This window comes from Bactrocera neohumeralis, chromosome 3 (assembly GCF_024586455.1).
Source record: "Bactrocera neohumeralis isolate Rockhampton chromosome 3, APGP_CSIRO_Bneo_wtdbg2-racon-allhic-juicebox.fasta_v2, whole genome shotgun sequence".
Lineage (NCBI taxonomy): Eukaryota > Metazoa > Arthropoda > Insecta > Diptera > Tephritidae > Bactrocera > Bactrocera neohumeralis.
The window spans coordinates 75,515,308-75,533,715 of record NC_065920.1 but is presented as its reverse complement, the minus strand read 5'-3'; the positions used below and the strand labels follow the sequence as shown (position 1 = coordinate 75,533,715).

At 36.2% G+C, this 18,408-nt stretch overlaps 2 protein-coding genes across 3 annotated transcripts in view; both read right to left on the bottom strand.

Moving 5' to 3' along the window:
• Nucleotides 1-18,103, bottom strand: part of LOC126751984 (uncharacterized) — a 36,158-nt gene extending 18,055 nt beyond the window's left edge. Inside the window, exons 1-2 of one of the 2 annotated variants that reach the window (XM_050462498.1) lie at nucleotides 17,977-18,103; nucleotides 16,930-17,904 (exon numbers count right to left, since the gene is read on the bottom strand). In XM_050462498.1, coding sequence (XP_050318455.1) covers nucleotides 17,215-17,904; nucleotides 17,977-18,027 — 741 coding nt within the window. In that variant the 5' untranslated portion in view covers nucleotides 18,028-18,103 and the 3' untranslated portion in view covers nucleotides 16,930-17,214. Of the gene's footprint in view, nucleotides 1-16,929; nucleotides 17,905-17,976 lie in introns of those variants that run through there. The other variant, XM_050462497.1, reaches the window with a different exon arrangement.
• On the bottom strand, nucleotides 8,261-9,240 carry LOC126751998 (uncharacterized). Its single transcript, XM_050462515.1, has 2 exons — nucleotides 9,150-9,240; nucleotides 8,261-9,082 (listed from the first exon to the last, which is right to left on the bottom strand). The coding sequence occupies exons 1-2, from the start codon at nucleotides 9,198-9,200 to the stop codon at nucleotides 8,405-8,407; spliced, it is 729 nt and encodes a 242-aa protein (XP_050318472.1). The 5' UTR covers nucleotides 9,201-9,240; the 3' UTR covers nucleotides 8,261-8,404.
• Nucleotides 18,104-18,408: the final 305 nt, after the last annotated feature.

Here is an 18,408-nt window from a genome sequence, read left to right as displayed (position 1 = left end):
AACACAAAAATCCTTATGGATCTAATCGCAACAAAATTGATCCATTTCAGAAACAAATGGTTGCTTGTGCTGCCAAGCAAGCTGGTATTCCTTTTTACTGTATTCGATGGGATTGGTAAGGAATCATCCACTTTGAGAATCATTTGGGGGATTCTCTTGCTTTTGCAAGATTGCAGATTGCAAAAATCCTATACCGAAATATACAAGGGCACGAGAGCACCCATTGCAGAATCTAGTGATATATGAACGGCTGATTCGGTCAATTTATTGTAAAAGACTATTGTGCATGGATATTCTGAATTGGCGCACCTTCTGTACTCATTCTTAACAGAAACTAGTAAGGAAGGGCTAAGTTCGGGTGTCACCGAACATTTTATACTCTCGCATGATAAAGTGATGATCGAGATTTCATTATTCGTCATTTACATATTTTTCAAATACCGTATTTGCGTAAAGTTTTATTCCGCTATCATCATTGGTTCCTAATGTATATATTATACAAAGAAGGCATTAGATGGAATTCAGAGTAGCGTTATATTGGAAGAAGGCGTGGTTGTGAACCGATTTCACCCATATTTCGTACATGTCATCAGGGTGTTAAGAAAATATTATATACCAAATTTCATTGAAATCGGTTTAGTAGTTCCTGAGATATGGTTTTTGGTCCATAACTGGGCGACGCCACGCCCATTTTCAATTTTTAAAAAAAGCCTGGGTGCAGCTTCCTTCTGCAATTTCTTCCGTAAAATTTAGTGTTTCTGACGTTTTTTGTTGGTCGGTTAACGCACTTTTAGTGATTTTCAACATAACCTTTGTATGGGAGGTGGGCGTGGTTATTATCCGATTTCTTCCATTTTTGAGCTGTATATGGAAATGCTTGTAGGAAATGACTCTATAGAGTTTGGTTGACATAGCTATAGTAATTTCCGAGATATGTACAAAAAACTTAATAGGGGGCGGGGCCACGCCTATTTTTCCAAAAAAAATTACGTCCAAATATGCCCCTCTCTAATGCGATCCTTTGTGCCAAATTTCACTTAAATACCTTTATTTATGGCTTAGTTATGTCACTTTATAGGTTTTCGATTTTCGCCATTTTGTGGGCGTGGCAGTGGGCCGATTTTGCCCATATTCGAACTTAACCTTCTTATGGAGCCAAGAAATACGTGTACCAAGTTTCATCAAGATATCTCAATTTTTACTCAAGTTACAGCTTGCACGGACGGACGGACGGACGGGTAGACAGACATCCGGATTTCAACTCTACTCGTCACCCTGATCACTTTGGTATATATAACCCTATATCTGACTCTTTTAGTTTTAGGACTTACAAAAAACCGTTATGTGAACAAAACTATAATACTCTCCTTAGCAACTTTGTTGCGAGAGTATAAAAACTGTAACAAATCATTATACTTTAAATAGAAATTACAAAACCTATTTAAAATTTACATTGCTGAACAATTTAACGTCAAAATATGTATTTAGTAAAAAGACAGCTAGCATAGGGTTGGAATTATTTTTTACGTGTCATTGCACGAAAATAAACATGAGTTTTTGTCTGACATATTTTACAGCCCTTGCAAATATTTTTCCGCGTGTGTTTGTTGTTGTGCCGTTGCATTAGGTGGAAAAATCTGCAATTCGTGCACCGTGCAAGGATTTTCCAAGAGCAAGAGAATACCCCTATTCATTCTCCCGAATTCTCAATTCAACCCTGTACTGTCAGCAATTTCTTGAAGAGACAAATCACCCAGAAGCTGTCAGCCTTAGCCAATAAGGGAAGAATTGTAATCAATAAGATCACAGGCATCGAAAGTGGCTCGACGGAATTTCCGGGAGCTTATACATCTGCTTTATAATAAATAAGGAATTCAAATAATTGACTTTTTAACTAGATTTATTATATAAATAATTGCCCAGAAACATAATCAACCGTTATCGCGCCATGGAAGACTAACTGTCAATCAATGGATTTATTGAGAGAACACCTCGGTGAGCAGGTAATTTTACGTTTTGTGCCTGTCGATTGGTGACCAAGAGATTGTTATATCACACCATCCCAGCTGATAAATATACATATCTTATATGTACATACATACATACATATATAAAAATTAATCGCAAAATGTGTTGCTAAGCGCATAACTCAACAACGCCTGGAGCAATTTGGCCAATTCTTTTTTCTAAATGTTCGTTGAGGTTCAACGATGGTTTTTACGGCAGGAAAAATTCGAATAATTGCCGGAAAACGCCTAAAAACAGCCCTTTTCTTTTTTCCATACAAACGAATAATTGTTCGTTCGTTAGTAACGCTAAGAGAACGGCTGCACTAATCTTGATGAAATTTTCAGAGGTTGTTCGCTGTGGATCGGGGAAGGTTTAGAAATAAAAATACCTTATACTTTTTATGAGGAAAAGTTGAAAAATTGGATGATTCCAAAAAATTACTTTTTTCCATACAATTTTTTTTTCAATTTTAGTTTGTTTTGTTTTTCAATATTTTGATTTGTAAATTATTTGATTCGTTCAATTTCTGTCGCTTGCTTTTTATTACGGCTATTCAAAAGAAAAATTATTGAAAATTATTCAGTGAAAACTTTACGTGTGTTTCACACAAAGTGATTAATTGCGAAGAGGTCGCCCTAATATCGGTCGGCGTTCTTTCTGCCAATAACGTATGGCATCCCAAGGCAAGGCAAGGCAAGAAGTACCCTAGGATTTATGGATCGCGGCCAATCAGCAAGCGATCATCATGATGTCACAGCACGACATTTCAAACAACAGCAGCGATGTTTGATGGACTTTATCATGAAGCAACCTATATGTAGTGCTGTTAGATGCTAGATGTACTCTGTTGAGTGGCAAAAGATAGGTTTGCCCCACGCACACATTCTTTTCTGGATGGTGGTTATACTAGATCAAATTAAAGAAAATATTTCTGCGGAAATTCTTGATGCAGAGAAAGATCCAGTATTATACGAAGTCGTGGAAACTAATATGGTTCATGGACCTGGCGGACACCACAATCCCACTTCGGTTTGTATATCTAACAATAAATGCACCAAACACTATCCACGTACTTTTCTTTCGGAAACACAAACTAGAAATGATGGATATCCACTCTTTCGGCGTCGCTCACCAGACGACAATAGCAGAACATTCAGCATTCAATTTAGAAGAGTGAATATCGAAGTTGACAATACATGGATCGTACTATATTCACCATTATTGTCTAATTCACATTCAAAACTCATATCGATGTTGAGTATTGCAGTTTGGTGTAATCGATAAAATACGTTTGTAATTACGTCACCAAAGGAAGCAACATGGCGGCTATTGGTCTTGAACGATATGGCCGATACGTGAACTGCAATAAAGCGCTTTAAAGGATATGGCCAAAGAGTGTATTTCAACTCAGGGAATACAGTACAGCCAGTGGAAACACCGCCAGCAACAAAATTAACATTTACGAGTTTTTTTACAATTGTCGTCAGTGGTCCATTTGCGAGAACACTGACCTATTCGGAAATACCTTGATAATATACCTGGAATGCATCGTCGAAGAAATAGTTGCGCAGAAAGCAAAGCCAACCAGTAGATGGACATCCAGGTGTGTTCTCAACTAATGCCTTAGGACGATCCGCCCGAAAAACGACGATTGTTTCTACCTTCGGTTACTGTTGATTAATGTACGCGGATCCACTTTATTTGAGTCTTTGCGTACTGTAAATGGTACAGCGTGTGCATGTTTTGGAGAAGCAAGCCATCAATTCCAATTGATAGAACATTTTAATCACTGGAATAAAAATGAAGTTCGCACACTTTTCGCTATAAACATTTCGACAAATCAGCCACGAAAGATGAACTCATCATGAATGTTCGGTCATTGGCGAAATTATTGTAACTACGATTCCTTAAGTGCACGCGCAATGTAAGCTGCTAAAAATACCGATGTTGTTGACTTAAACTGGAAGATTCAAAGTCAAATCCCGGGCGACTTGCGCTCATACAAATCGATCGATCGTCTTGACAATGAAGACGACGCCGTGAATTATTCAGTGGAATTTCTAAATTCTTTGGAGAGGCTTGGTATGCCACCGCATTATTTGCGTCTAAAAGTTGGATCTGTCATTATTATGTTTCACAACCTTCGCTATCTAATACAAGGGGACAGAATGCTTGATTCTAAGAATTCCTTTGAGTACACCGTAACAAAAACCAAAAAATGTTGTTTATCAGGCTGCGTTACATTTAAAAAAAAATTGAAATGATAAATTTAACTTTCTTTTCATTTTAAAACACATAATTTCACGCAGGACAGCGGCTGCGGGGTCAGCTAGTTTTAAATAAAGTTTCTAAAGATCTTAATCGGAAAATTAAGAGGTTTAAAAACGAAAGTTTCGCGGTCCTTAAGCAATGGAAGAAATTCCTACTACTGTCTTTGGAAAAGCTGTAAAAGCCTACAAACACCAGAAACTCAAGTACGTTCCATTAAAAAAAATTGCTGATAGCTGGGCCAGAGACGATTTAAAAAGACAAAAGTATTTTCAGATTATGTAGCCGAAACATTCTCCCCATATGAAAGACACGTAGAATATCCTACTGCTTCCAGTTAAGAAAGCGAAGAAATCTCAGGATGCACAAGTAGTGAGCTAAAATCTAAAAAACAAAAAATCCGGTCACGACCTGATTGCTGCCGAGGTCCTAAAACAGCTTCCCAAATAAGCATAGTAAAAATTACCAACATTATTAATGCGCCTTTTCATCTTAAACACGTGCCAACTTATTGGAAACTAGCTGAAGTTATCATGATTCCAAAGAATATGATGTATCTTCTTACAGGCCCATATTACTTCTATCGATAATAACGAAGCTTTTTGAGAAAATTCTCATAAAACGTATCAATAAAAGCATTGAACGAAAAACCATAATTCCAGGGCATCAGTTTGGGTTTCAAGCCAACCATTCTACAATTGATCAAATCCACACACATTATTGAAAAAGACTTTGAGGAAAAAAAGTCTGTTCTGCCGTGTTTTTGGGTGTTGCAAAAGCGTTCGATAAAGTTTGTCACAAAGGACTATTTTCGAAACTGAAACCGGTTTTACCGAAACAGCATTATTTAATCATAAAATCGTATTTATCAGTTCGCTACTTTCACGTTAAACAAGAAGACTAACATTCTATTCTTAGGGAAAGCAGGAGTTCCATGAGGTAGTTTGTTGGGCCCTCTTCTTTACATTCTATTCACGCACGACCTGCCAGTAGACTTCAATTATATAGTATAACATCCTCATTTGCAAAGGATGCCGCGTTGCTTGCTGTTGGTAAAGCTGTAAATAGAGTCTTACTATGGGCAAAGAAATGGCAGATAAAACTGAATGAAGCTAAGTCTGTACACATTCTTTTCACAAATAACGAGATACAGCACTTATCAATTTTCATAGGCGGATAGGACGAATACCGTACTTTCATTCCGCTAAATACTTAGGAATGACGCTTGACTCTAAATTACGGTGGAAAGTTTACGTAAAAAACAAACGTAAGGAGCTGGACATGCGACTCAAAAATTATAATTGGTCATTCGGTAGCTAATCAGTGTTATCCATCGAAAATAAGTAACTTATCTACAAACAAATACTCCGACCGATATGGAGCTATTTTGCACAACTCTTGGGATGTACAAACGCAAACAATAAGAAAGTCATCCAACAATTTCAAAACAAGGTACTAAGATTAATTGCGAAAGCACCTTGTATTGCAGATGTGCTGATATAAAGCGTGATCTAGGAGTAAGCTCGGTTAACGCAGAAATATTAAAAATTGCAACAGCACATAGCTCAAGATTGCTACAGCATTGTAACGAAGAAGTAGCTATGTTAACTTCCAGAGATGGACCACCAAGACGAATCAAAGTCTCAAACTCAGCGATCTTTCAAATTAGCCAATACTCTCATAGTAGTTTTGTAGTTTTGTAATTTTGTAATTATACGTTTAAATCATATTAAAGTTTCTTGTTAGTCCTTTCTTTTATTTGAACTAGTTGCAATGTATAAACAAAATATAAAAAATAGCACATTATTAGCCTTTTTTCTATGGGAATATATTTTTTTTTTTGTTTGTGTCAAAATTGTTTTATTTATTGGATCTGCTTTTTCTTAAAGCCTAACAATAAGTTATAAAATCTTAAATCTAATTAAAAAACTAGACAGGCCCAAGCAAGTGATTGAGCTGTTTTGGTGATACGTTGCTCCTTAGTACGCAGGCATATCTCTTCTTTTAAGTAGTTTTTGATCGCAGGAATGTACCAAAGCATTAGCCAGAGGGCTTGGGTGATCTCGAAGTTTAGATATATTTTTAATTCTGCTGTCTTCTACTTCTTTCTTTACCATAGGGATACCAAGGTCTTTATGGATATTTTCGTTACGCATGTACCATGGTGAACACGTGATTGTTCTAAGCATTTTTGATTGAAACCTTTGTAATATATCAATATTAGTTGCACAGGTCGTACCCCACAGTTGAATGCCATACATCCAAATCGGCTTTATGACCGCATTATACAAAAGCACTTTGTTGTCTAGGCTAAGTTTTGAGTTTTTATTTAAAAGCCAGTTTAAATTTGCATCTCTAATCTTCATACATGTTATTTTACTAGAGATGTGTTTTCTCCACGTGAGCCTTCTATCTAGGTGAATACCAAGATATGTTACTTCGTTCGCTTGGGGTACTAATATATTGTTTATTTTTACTGCCGGGCACATCTTTGGTCTTAGCGAAAATGTAATATGCTTACACTTCTGTTCATTCACGTTTATACGCCAGTTCGCTAGCCACTCTTCGACAGAACTTAAATGCTTCGCTAATATTCGTGATGCTAAAATGTGGCATTTGTTACGGCTCACTATAGCTGTGTCATCCGCAAAAGTTTAAGTTAATACATTATTAGCTGTTGGAAGATCTGCTGTATATATGATGTATAGTGTTGGGCCTAAAACACTGCCCTGGGTTGAAATACCTTTTCAAGGTGATTTGCGAAACAATTAGCCTTTTCCTCGTCACTTCGAGCCCAATTTCCACCCAAGTCTCGCTTAAAGTTATTCTTTGCAAATTGGGTTGAAATACCTTTCAAGGTGATTTGCGAAACAACCAATCCCTTTTTCTCGTCACTGAGCCCAATTTATTGTATTGGCATGTTGGAGTCAGTTGGTGGCTTCATGAACATTTGGGCTTTCCAAAGAGAATTTTGCTTGTTTGAATTTGGACACAGCTTCTTTATATACATTTCAGTGTTCAATTCTTCCTCACGTTTGAGCGCTTTTTTTAATTTACGTATCGCAGCTTTCAATTGAAGCTGAGTGGAGGGGGAGCGATTTATCTGCCATTCACGTCTTGCACGTCTTTTTTCATTTACAAGCATCTCTATTTCTTTATTAGAGATTTTTCTGAGACCAAGCGGATTATAGCTTTTGTTTGGTGTTGCTAAGACAGCTGCGCTGGTTATTATATCATTGACTTCTCTTATGCTTTCGTCAATATCTCTTCCTGTATTTATTTTGTACTCAATATTAATGTGGCTACTAACGTATTTTTTATATTTTAGCCAATTCGTTTTATAAGAAGATTAACGAATATGGGTTGTTCACATAATTTTATTAGTACAGGAGAGTGATCAGAAGATAGATCAGTACATGTATCAGCTGTTATAAGCGATTTATCTATATTTTTGATTACAGCGAAATCAATTAAATCTGGTATTTTTTTACGATCACTAGGCCAATACGTCGGCTTACCAGGAGATATTATTTCAAGGTTATTGTGCCTATTTATAACAGTTTGATACAGCTGTCGTCCTTTCGGATTAATAAGACGTGAGCCCCAGTACGTGTGTTTTGCGTTGTAATCTCCACCTGCTAGAAATCTTTGACCTAGTGTTCCAAAAAAGTCTTTAAATTCGATTTCTGTGAATTTAAAACGAGGTGGACAGTATATACCCGTAAGGTTTAAGTCACAACCCCGATTTTTTAGTGATATTGTTGTAGCTTGTAACTGTGGTGTAGCATGAGATTCTAGAGCGTAGTGGTTTAAACGATTTCTAATCAACACTGCCGTGCCACCATGCGCTTTACCATCCGGATGATTTGTAACATATAGTCTAAATCCCGGTATATTGAAATTATTTTTACTTGTTATATGAGTTTCTAAAATAAGCATTACATCTATATTCTTTTCATGGGGATATGTGAAGTCTAAAGGCTATGCGGACACTCTCGCTTCGGAACCTCGAAATGGATCACTCTTTATTTTTTAATCAACATATTTCTTTAGTTAGAATAGATATTGAACAATGACATTTTCCAAGAACAGTGTTTCATCGGTCTCCTAAGCACCTTATCAATGTTTACTGTAACTTCAAATTTATTTGAAGCAATCTTTGCGCAAACTTAGTTTTACTAGTCTCATTCTTTGTGTATGCATTCCATGCTGCCATCATATCTTTCATATCTTTATCCTTCTCTTTTTCGGCAGCTGAGAGTGTTTTCACATATTTTTCGAATTCGTCTACCAAGTCGCGTAAATATTCGTTCACACGTTTATGCATCTCTTCATCGCATTCCAAAAAGCCATGTTTTTTTAAAGCATCCCATGTTACCTGCTGTTCCGGTGTAAGTGGATTGATCTTAAAAGAATGAAATCTACTCAAACGATGAGCAACGTTTTGTGCATCCTTTACAAACAAGAAAAAAGTGTTCGAATCAAAATGGTCGGCAGGCAAAACCTTATTTAAAACTTCCTTAGAGTCTGTCACATACTTTCTGAGTGCACTTAATTCTTCCTGCATGGCTTCACTATCAATACTATACATAGAAGGATCAGCAAGCACATCTTTGGCTATTTTATTGGTTCCTTGCAGACCCAAGTTAAAAATATTTAATAAGCCTTTGCGGAGCGCTTCCTCAAAGCTATTGTGACCGCTTGGCACTGCATTTTCACCAACTGATGGAGATATCGTTGTTGTTCCAAGCAGAATGGAATCCACTGAAACGGAGGAAAATGGTCTCGGTAAGCATGAAATAAGCTGAAACCAAACATAGAATATTTATTTTAATTTAAAACCAAAAACATTTTCTGTTTATTTCGCAAACCTGTATTAGCAAGAGTAAGATGATTACAAGGTACGTAGTGCCCTTAAGCATTTTCGCTTTTTGCGTTTTATTGAAAGCGATCTCTCAAGTTCCGCTGCACACTGACTGCTTAGCAAGCTTCCGGAAGCTATTTATTTGCGAAATCGGCACACGACTTGAAAGTCTTTGATTAACAAACAAAACTACATATTTTTGCATACACTTCGACAAAAAGAGGAGGAGTTCAAGGTCTTTAACAGTACATTGTACAGTATATATACTCGCATATAAGTATGAGAACCTTGTTTATTTTCTTATCACTTACGTTTACTTAGAATTAAAACAACAATTTTGAATCTATATAAGAGCATTAGGGTATGCATTATTTCACAAGATGATTTGCTTTCTGAAAACACCTCTCAACTTCCAGGTTTTGCCGTAAAAAGACTATTTAAGCTAAATAGGCTGTAAAACTTGAAAACCTTTAAAGGACTTTTTTTATAGAGCGGGAAGTTTCGCACCGGTATACAATTTTTAAAGGTTGCAAAATTCAATGTTATATAAACACAAAGGAAAAAATATGACTTAGACATTTTTTGTATTGAAAATGAAGACCTTGGTAACATTTGATCCCTTTTCAGCGCAAAAACTGAAACTTCGTGGTATTTTGAAAAAAATACCGACTTGTGAAATAATGTACACCCTAACATACATATTTACACCAAATTGAATAAGGTCATAAAAAATGAACCCTATCATTAGCGAAAAAGAATAAACCCAATTATCAAAGTAATTAAAACAAAACTTCAAGGTGTGTTCCAAAGTAAACAGGACTTAAAAAAGAATGGAACAAACGGCTTTTACGACAAAATCATTTTATTTTATTCAAAATAGTTCCCTTCTGCTGCAATACAACTTTTTGCACGGTCCAAAAGCATGTCGAAAGAGTGTTTTAGCTCGTTGGCCGGTATGGCCGGCAGTACGCCGGTGCAAGCCTTTTAAATGGTCTCAAGGTCTGCATAACGCTTTCCTTTCATGGACAAATGCATTTTTCCGAAAAGAAAGAATTCGCACGGTGCCATATCAAGTGAATACGGGGAGTGGTTAATGGTTAGAATTTGATTTTTGGTCACATAAACTTAGTATCTCTGTCATTTACCATAGCTTGACTATCGATAATGCACTTAGAAGGATCAGCGAGCAATTCTTTCGCTATTTGATTGGTTCGTTGCAAACCATAGCTTAAATAATCTATATAACATTTAAAAGCAAACGTTTCGTGTGAAATGGTATTATCTTCTACCGATTCCCAAGTAGATGGTCTCGGTAAGGTTGAAGTTAGCTGAGACAAAAAGTAGAATTTTTAATTTACCATAAACAAAAATACATTCTAAGCACATTATGCAAAGCTGTTAGTGTTGCTAAGGTGAATGCAAGGTACGACGTGATCTTAAACATTTTCACTTCTTCTGATCAATTAAAAAGACTCCTCGAAGCGCAGCAAGCTTACGCAAGGTATTTATATACAAAATGTGGACACGACTTGAGTGACTTTGAGTAAAAAAGAAATTTCAAATGTTTATATTCCTATGCAGCTGTACATAAAGTAAGAGGAGTTCCGTATCGTTGCACTTTAGTCGTAGCCATAGTATATTTGTATATTTGTATATACAACTAAATAAATAATTGTGTGTCCATTTAAATAGAATTATTAAGTTAAATGCGACATCGTGAAGCGATCTAATCCATTTGAGAAAACGAATAAAACCAATAAAAGAAATATAAAATTTGATGATGTACTATCTTGTTTAAAAATCAATTGAACCCATCTTCATAGACCAGCAGGTATGACCAAACCAAATTGGTTGAAGGTATTTTCAATTTGTTTTCCATTTTTAAAGCTATTATGTGAGTATAAGGTCTAGAAATCCAGTATTTTTCCAATATATGGCTTTAGCAATCTGTATCTTGTGTTGTATAAAAGTTACGATATATACCGTTAGAAAGATAAAATTTTGCACTCGAAAAACATTTCAGACATTTTTGTAATTACTCGATTTAGAATTGTTTGAAGTGGCGTCAAAGATGGACACCAAAGAATATACGCTATATATAAAGTAGTCATCTCCCTTCCGCTGTTTGCTCTTTATCCAATGATTTATCAAAAGTGTTTCAGTGATCGGATTTAGTTCAAATATGCGCCGTTTCGTTCGACAATCTGATTCCATCTAGACGTCAACTTCATAATATCCCCCTCGTAGAAGCCCCCCTCCTTATTTGCGAAGAATTTGGACAGCCACTTTTCACAAGCCTCTTTTGAGATCAACTTTACACCAACAAGGGCGTTCGCCATGGACAGAAGCAGGTGGTAATCACTTGGCGCTATGTCCGGGCTATATGGTGGATGGATGCGATAAAACCTACCATCCGAGCTCCCGTAGCTTCTGACGAGTCATCAACGAAGTATGTGGTCTGGCGTTGTCCTGGTGGAACACTACACCCATCCTGTTGGTGAATTCTGGACGCTTCTGGTCGATCGCCTGCTTCAAGCGGTCCAGTTGTTCGCAGTAGATGGTAGAATTAAGCGTCTGACCATAAGGGAGCAGCTTATAGTGAATGATTCCCTTCCAATCCCACCGCACACACAGCAAAGTCTTCGCCGACCGATTCACCGTCCTTCGACCACGACCGTTTTCGCTTGATATTGACGAATGCGATCCATTTTTCGTCGCCAGTCACCATCCGCTTCAAAAATGGGTCGAGTTCGTTCCGTTCGTTGTCACAGGTCTTCCGCCGGCTGGCTTATCCATGGTGTTGTTTTCATCCGCTCTGAATCGTTGAAACCATTCCTCCGCAGTTCGAAGTGATAGAGGACCATCCCCCAAAATACCGTTAATATCACGGAATGTTTCTCCAGCGGATTTCCATTTAACAAAGGAAAACTTTAAAACAGTGCGAATTTCGGCGTTAGTGACCTCCATGTTTACACGTCTATAACTGTTGAACGCAATTTCCAAACTAATCATGCATAGTGTCGTTTTGTAGGTTATGTCAAGACCTTTCAGAGGTGTATAGTATTGCCAGATAGGAGTTCTATAGCGCTATATACATAGCCGCGAAATTCAAAGACAAAAAGGGAGATAACCTAATACTATAATACATATCTCTTTGATAAGGACAAAAGTGCAAGCCAGACGGATGGCATGGGAATAGAATGCTCCTCATATGTCATTTCTCTGTTGGGTTCTGCTATCTTATCAAAAAATCTATAAGTAAGTCATCATTATTGAGTTGAATTCGTTTTTTCTAAATAGTATCCAGTCAATAGGTGTTGGTCCTACTTTACAGCGCTGGATCAGTAGCCTTTTGACCTCTAGACGGATAAGAGCAGAATGAAGCGACGGTGATTATGACCACCACTCCCAATACAGTCCAGAAGTAGGCATTGCAAGCGAATTTGGGATTAAACACGCAGAAAGCGAATCTATTTGTAAACACAAGAAAGCACAAGGTTCCTATATGTTCGTTCCCTTCCATAAATGGGACACAACTCTCTCTCAAGATCTGCACCAATTAACCACAAAGGCGGCATTTGAACTGATACTAAACCAGTCATCTATACACCTCCTCTGTGACAACTGCGCAGAAAAATCGGCAGGACGACTATTGGCTGCAGGAGAATATACATATATACAACCTTCGGACTTAGCTCGGTGGGTAATGGCGGTTTGGCAAACACCGACTACATGATCTCACTTTTCAGTAGGTAAAGAAATCACAACCCGATGGAACAAGCTGCCTGGCTGCAAAAGTGCAAAGTTTCTATACAAAACGGTAGATCCGAAGTACACTAAATTCCTATTGGCAGTCGACAGAAGAAACTGTAAGTACATGATCGGAATACTGGTCTCTGTCTGGTGGTGACACACGCTCGCATAATGGAGCTGATAGATCGAGAAGACTGCAAGAAATTTCTAGAGAAAGGCACCTATAAGTATCTCTGGTTTCCACAGTATGATACACAAGAGGTGGTATCGAAAGTGTGGCCACTGGGTCTGTTAAAGCGCAGGAAGGATGACTACTCCTCATGGACCTAGTAACTGAGCTCCATCTGGTATCGGAAAGGACCAAATTGGTCTATGCTTAGCTTACCAGATTAACATAACCTGAATTCGTACAAGAAAGCATGCAGATACCCAATTAAATATATATTTTTAGTTTGCATAATTTAGATCAATTTTACTATTGTGAATGGTTTAAATGACAAATGAAAATTAAAAACTATTCTTTATTCTAGAATTTTTAACCATAACACTTAAAATCAATTATAGTAATTTATATAAAACTAAAATAAAAGCTAAGAGCAAGTTTTTTTACGCGAGATAGATAAAATGAGATAGATAACACTATTCCGCATGACTCAAAAGAAATATTGGCGACTGATTGTGCCACAAGTGCTGCCCGTTAGTTTAAGCATCTAACAAACTATACTGTGTTCGATTCGCTGGAGCGTAACGCTTAGCGAATCGAAGATAGCTCATGTAGTCTATTATGCACAATTTTCGGTTTCGTCGATAACGTTCAAGTAATTTTGTGGTCGAAGTTGCACTACACTCTGGAAGTTCAATTGTCAATTGCAAAATATACCGTTTGGTACCACTCAAATAGACTGCATACAAAAAAGGCCGTTATACTATGGGTGCCATACAAGTCAACACATAAAATATTAATGGACCGAATTTCCATCTGCAAATCACTACAAAATTGATCGATTTCAGAAACGAGTGTTTACTTGTTTTAAAAAGTGGTTCATTTGTGACAGCGTCAAGCGAAAGTTGTATTGTTGAAATCATGGTTGGCAAACCGGAAATCACGGTCGGTATTATTTTTCACTGTATTCGGTGGGATTGGTAGGGAATCATATACTTTAAGATTTACTTATACTTCCAAAGTCTCAATTCGACCTCGTATTGTCAACAATTTTTATATATACTTTTTGAAAGAACGCCTCGGTGAGCAGATAATTTTTCGTTTTGGGTCGGTCGATTGGCGACCAAGATATTGTTATATCACACCATTAGATTTTTTTCTATGGCGATATGTAAAGTCTGAAGTCTATGCGGACAATCCGCTGCGATTCAGGCCTTTGAACAAAACATCACGCGTGTCATTCGCTAGTTAACAATCGAAATGAGTTATTGAAAATTTTACTCAATGGATGGATCATCGGAATGTTCTTTCAAATGATAATAAATATTCCCCATTAAATTTGAAGTTTCTTTGTTTTTTTTTACAGTAGGAAATCTCAAAATGGATCACTCTTTATTTTTTAATCAAGACATTTCTTTTCTTTTGTAGGAATAGATTTTGAATAATGCCAGTTTCCAAAAACATTATTTCTTCTGTCTCTTAACCCTTTCGGGGCTTCTTTTTTGTTTTTGGTTTTAAAAATCTATTTTTCAGTTTTTTTATATACTTAAGCCCACTTTATGAAGAATCAAAGCTAATTTTTTAACATTTTTTCTGCCAAAGTGGTTTTTGGACACTATGCCATATGGCATAGAATCTATTTAAAGGAAAAAAAATAAGATATATAAGTATTTAATTCTGTTTTAAAATTGTGGTTTTTATTGGATTAAAATTATTATTTTTAAACTTAAACATAAGCAAACGCAAAAAACAATAAAAAATAAGAGTTCATTGTAACTAAAACTATAAACAATAGGAATTCATTGTCAATTTCTGGTTCAAGAGTACTTCTGCATCTGTATAGTTCTCTGAAAAAAAAAAGAAATAATATAAAACAAATTCAAATATAGAAAACAATCTATAACTTACCTCACTTTTCATGGTATAATCTAAAGCAATTTCTGGTCCCGTTTGGAATGCAGAGATGAACGTTACATTTTGCACACAAGTATCTGGAATATCCTTTGCATCCTGGTACTTTACATATACGTTTTACAGGTGTATACTCAGGCCAATGTTGAATACCATCGAAACGAATCGAACCTGAAGGTGCCCTTTCATATGAAGGTCTTGATTTCGAAGTTGATGGAGTGCTAGAAAGGTCTAAGTCCTCCGATTGCTTGGGTCTTCCCCTTTTTCGTGCGACACTTTGAACTGTCGCCAATGCCAGAAATCCATCAGCTACATCATTCCGGAACGCTAATAAATCCATTTGATCTTTTTTTCTTATGTTATTACTTTCGCAATCATTGCGATATTCTAACCAAGAGTTGCATACTGCTAAGTCCAGAAAATGGTCGAAAACTCTAAGGGTCCACTTTTTTGTCCGAATAGAAATTCGATACAAAGATAGCAAAAAGTCCATCTTGTCGACTCCTCCCATATATTTATTATACACAGCTATAACGTTAATCTGTGATACAACGATCCTTTTCTTTTGCTCAGAACAAAATCTGGTGACCTCTTTTGTGTCTTTATCACCAAAAATGGACGAAGCCAATTGAACACAGCCCACATCTAGCCATTTCAAAACGATAATGTTTTGGTTTCTTTCAATGCAATAGTCATAGCTACCTCTTCCTAACTTTTTTAAATCCTTTTCTGGTTTTAAGGGAGCTTTTCCAATTCTGTTTCCTCGTATGGTGCCTGTTGCCCATATTCCCTTTCCTCGCAAATATATTAATAAGTTTATAGTGGTAAAATAGTTATCAAAAAATATCTTGTGGTTTTTATAACAATATCCGAACAAAAACCTAACTTTGAGTCTCCAACAATTGTGTTTTTTCCCTGGTATATTTCCAGATCATAAACAATTCCATTTGAGCTACATAGGCAAAATATTTTTATTCCCCATTTAATGGGCTTTTTAGGCATATACTGCTTCAATCCAGTTTTCGATTTGCATGGAGTCATCATTTCGTCACAGCAGCAGTTTTCATCTTTTGGAATATCATAAGATCTTTTCAGGAATGTATTTATAAGTGGACGAACTTTAAAAATTTTGTCGGTTGAGTTCCTCTCTACGCAAAACTTTAGACAAGTACGTATTATATGAAACCGTTTTTTTGTCATGTGTTTACGAAAGGCTGGTATTTCAGTAGCACCAGCCCAGTACATTTGTAATCGAGGATATCCGATTGTCCCAATAATGATTTCCAACCCCATTAATGTCAGAATCTCTTCTTTTTCAACATTAACAGCGGTTCCACTCTTCATAAGTGAGGCTTGATTTGTTGCCTGAACATAGTGTCAATAAAATCATATGGAAAGTACTTTAGAAAATATGAAACAGGAGTTTTTACATCATGGTTGGGATAACTTTCTGAGATTGGAGTATTCCATTCTGTTTTTGCCCATCTATATGAAATAATTTTTTTGAATGGTGGATCCGAGGCATCTTCCAAATCCATCAAATCATCTCCTACATCCAAATTTTTCTCAAATTGATCAGTATTCCCATCCGCATTAGTTAACTCTTCGGTCAAGAAGGCATTGTTCTTTCTATCATTTAAAGTTTGCAATAGTGACTCCAAAACACTATTTTCTTCTTCTTCCTCATCATCAAAATCAGATATATCTGATTGATAACTCAGTTATGAGTTATCAAAACTAATTAAAACTAATTAAAATATTTTCAACTTCTTCGGTGTTTAGTTTATTAGGCATTGTCAACACTTCTAGTCAATATGAACTTATACAACAAAGTAAAAAATTTAAATTTATAAAGTATGAAATAAAAAAAATCGGGCAGCTCTATTGAACTATATTTCGGATCTAATTTTTTCCTAAATTACTAAGGCAATGTTTATCTACTAAATTAATTACAAAAATCTAACAAATTAACAATTTTATTTAACAAAATATATAAAAGTATAACATGTTCTTTTTTTGCAAATTGTGAATCTCACGAGGAACGCTTGCTCTCTGTAACATAACAATGTGTGGGGTCCATCAATCAACTTTTTTTTTAAATTTAATTATACTTAACACTTCAAAGAAAAATACAGAATTAATAAAAAAGTATACCCACACGCATTATGACCTAAAATGGGCTTCAAAAAGTGGCTATGCCATATGGCATAGAATCACTGAAAGGGTTAAGCACCTTCAATGTTTACTATAACTTCAAATTTATTTGAAACAATCTTTGTCCAAAAGCAGTTTTATCCATTCCACGCTCATTCTTTGTGTATGCATTCCATGCCGCCATCATATCTTTCATATCTTTATCCTTCTCCTTTTCTGCGACTGAGAGTGTTTTCACATATTTTTCGAATTCATCCACCAAGTAGTGTAAGTATTCTTTATAACGTTTATCCACCTCTTTATCGTACTCCAACGCGCCACGTTTCTTTAAGGCATCCCGTGTTACCTGCTGTTCCGGTGTAAGTGGTTCGGTCTTAGAAGCATGTGACCGATTAAATCTGTCGAAGCGTTGAATGACAACATCTTTATCGCCTGCAAAAAAGAAACGTGTGTACGGACCAAACTGGTCGCCAGGCAGAACCTTATTTAATGCTTCCTTAGAATCTGTCACATACTTTCTGAGTACACTTAATTCTTTCTGCATAGCTTCACTATCAATACTATACATAGAAGGATCAGCGAGCACATCTTTGGCTATTTGATTGGTTCGTTGCAGACGAAAGTTTTGAAAATTTATTAAGCCTTTGTGGAACGCCTCCTCAAAGCTATTGTGACCGATCAGCAGTGCATTTTCATCTACTGATGGAGTTATCGTTGTTGTTCCAGGTAAAATGGAATCCACTGATTCGGAGGAAGATGATCTCGGTAAGCATGAAATAAGCTGAAACAAAACATGGAATATTTATTTTAATTTAATTAAATAACAACAATATTTTCTGTTTATTTTGCAAACCTGTATTAGCAAGAGTAAGATGATTACAAGGTAGGAAGTCCGCTTAAGCATTTTCGCTTTTTGCGTTTTATTGAAAGCGATCTGTCCAGTTCCGCTGCACACTGAATGCGTAGCAAGCTTATGCGAGGTATTTATATGCGAAATTGAGACACAACTTGAAAGTCTTTGAATAACAAACAAAAATACATACATATTTTTGCATACATTTCGACAGAAATAAGAGGAGTTCAATTTCTTTAACTAACGCTACATTGCATTTGAGTCATAATTTTTTATACGATTAAATATATACTTTACGTACTTATATGTAATATTTGCATATAAGTATGAGAACCTTGTTTATATTCTTATCACTTACGTTTACTTAGAATTAAAAGAACAGTTTTGAACCTACATATATAAGAGCATTAGGGTGTTCATTATTTCATAAGA

What these genes read in the sequence shown, in the direction of transcription:
- LOC126751998 (XM_050462515.1), bottom strand. Translation starts at nt 9,200, where the DNA reads ATGCTTAAGGGCACTACGTACCTTGTAATCATCTTACTCTTGCTAATA. An exon ending in TCTTACTCTTGCTAATACAG is followed by an intron (nt 9,083 to 9,149) that starts GTTTGCGAAATA and finishes GTTTGGTTTCAG; the next exon opens with CTTATTTCATGCTTACCGAG.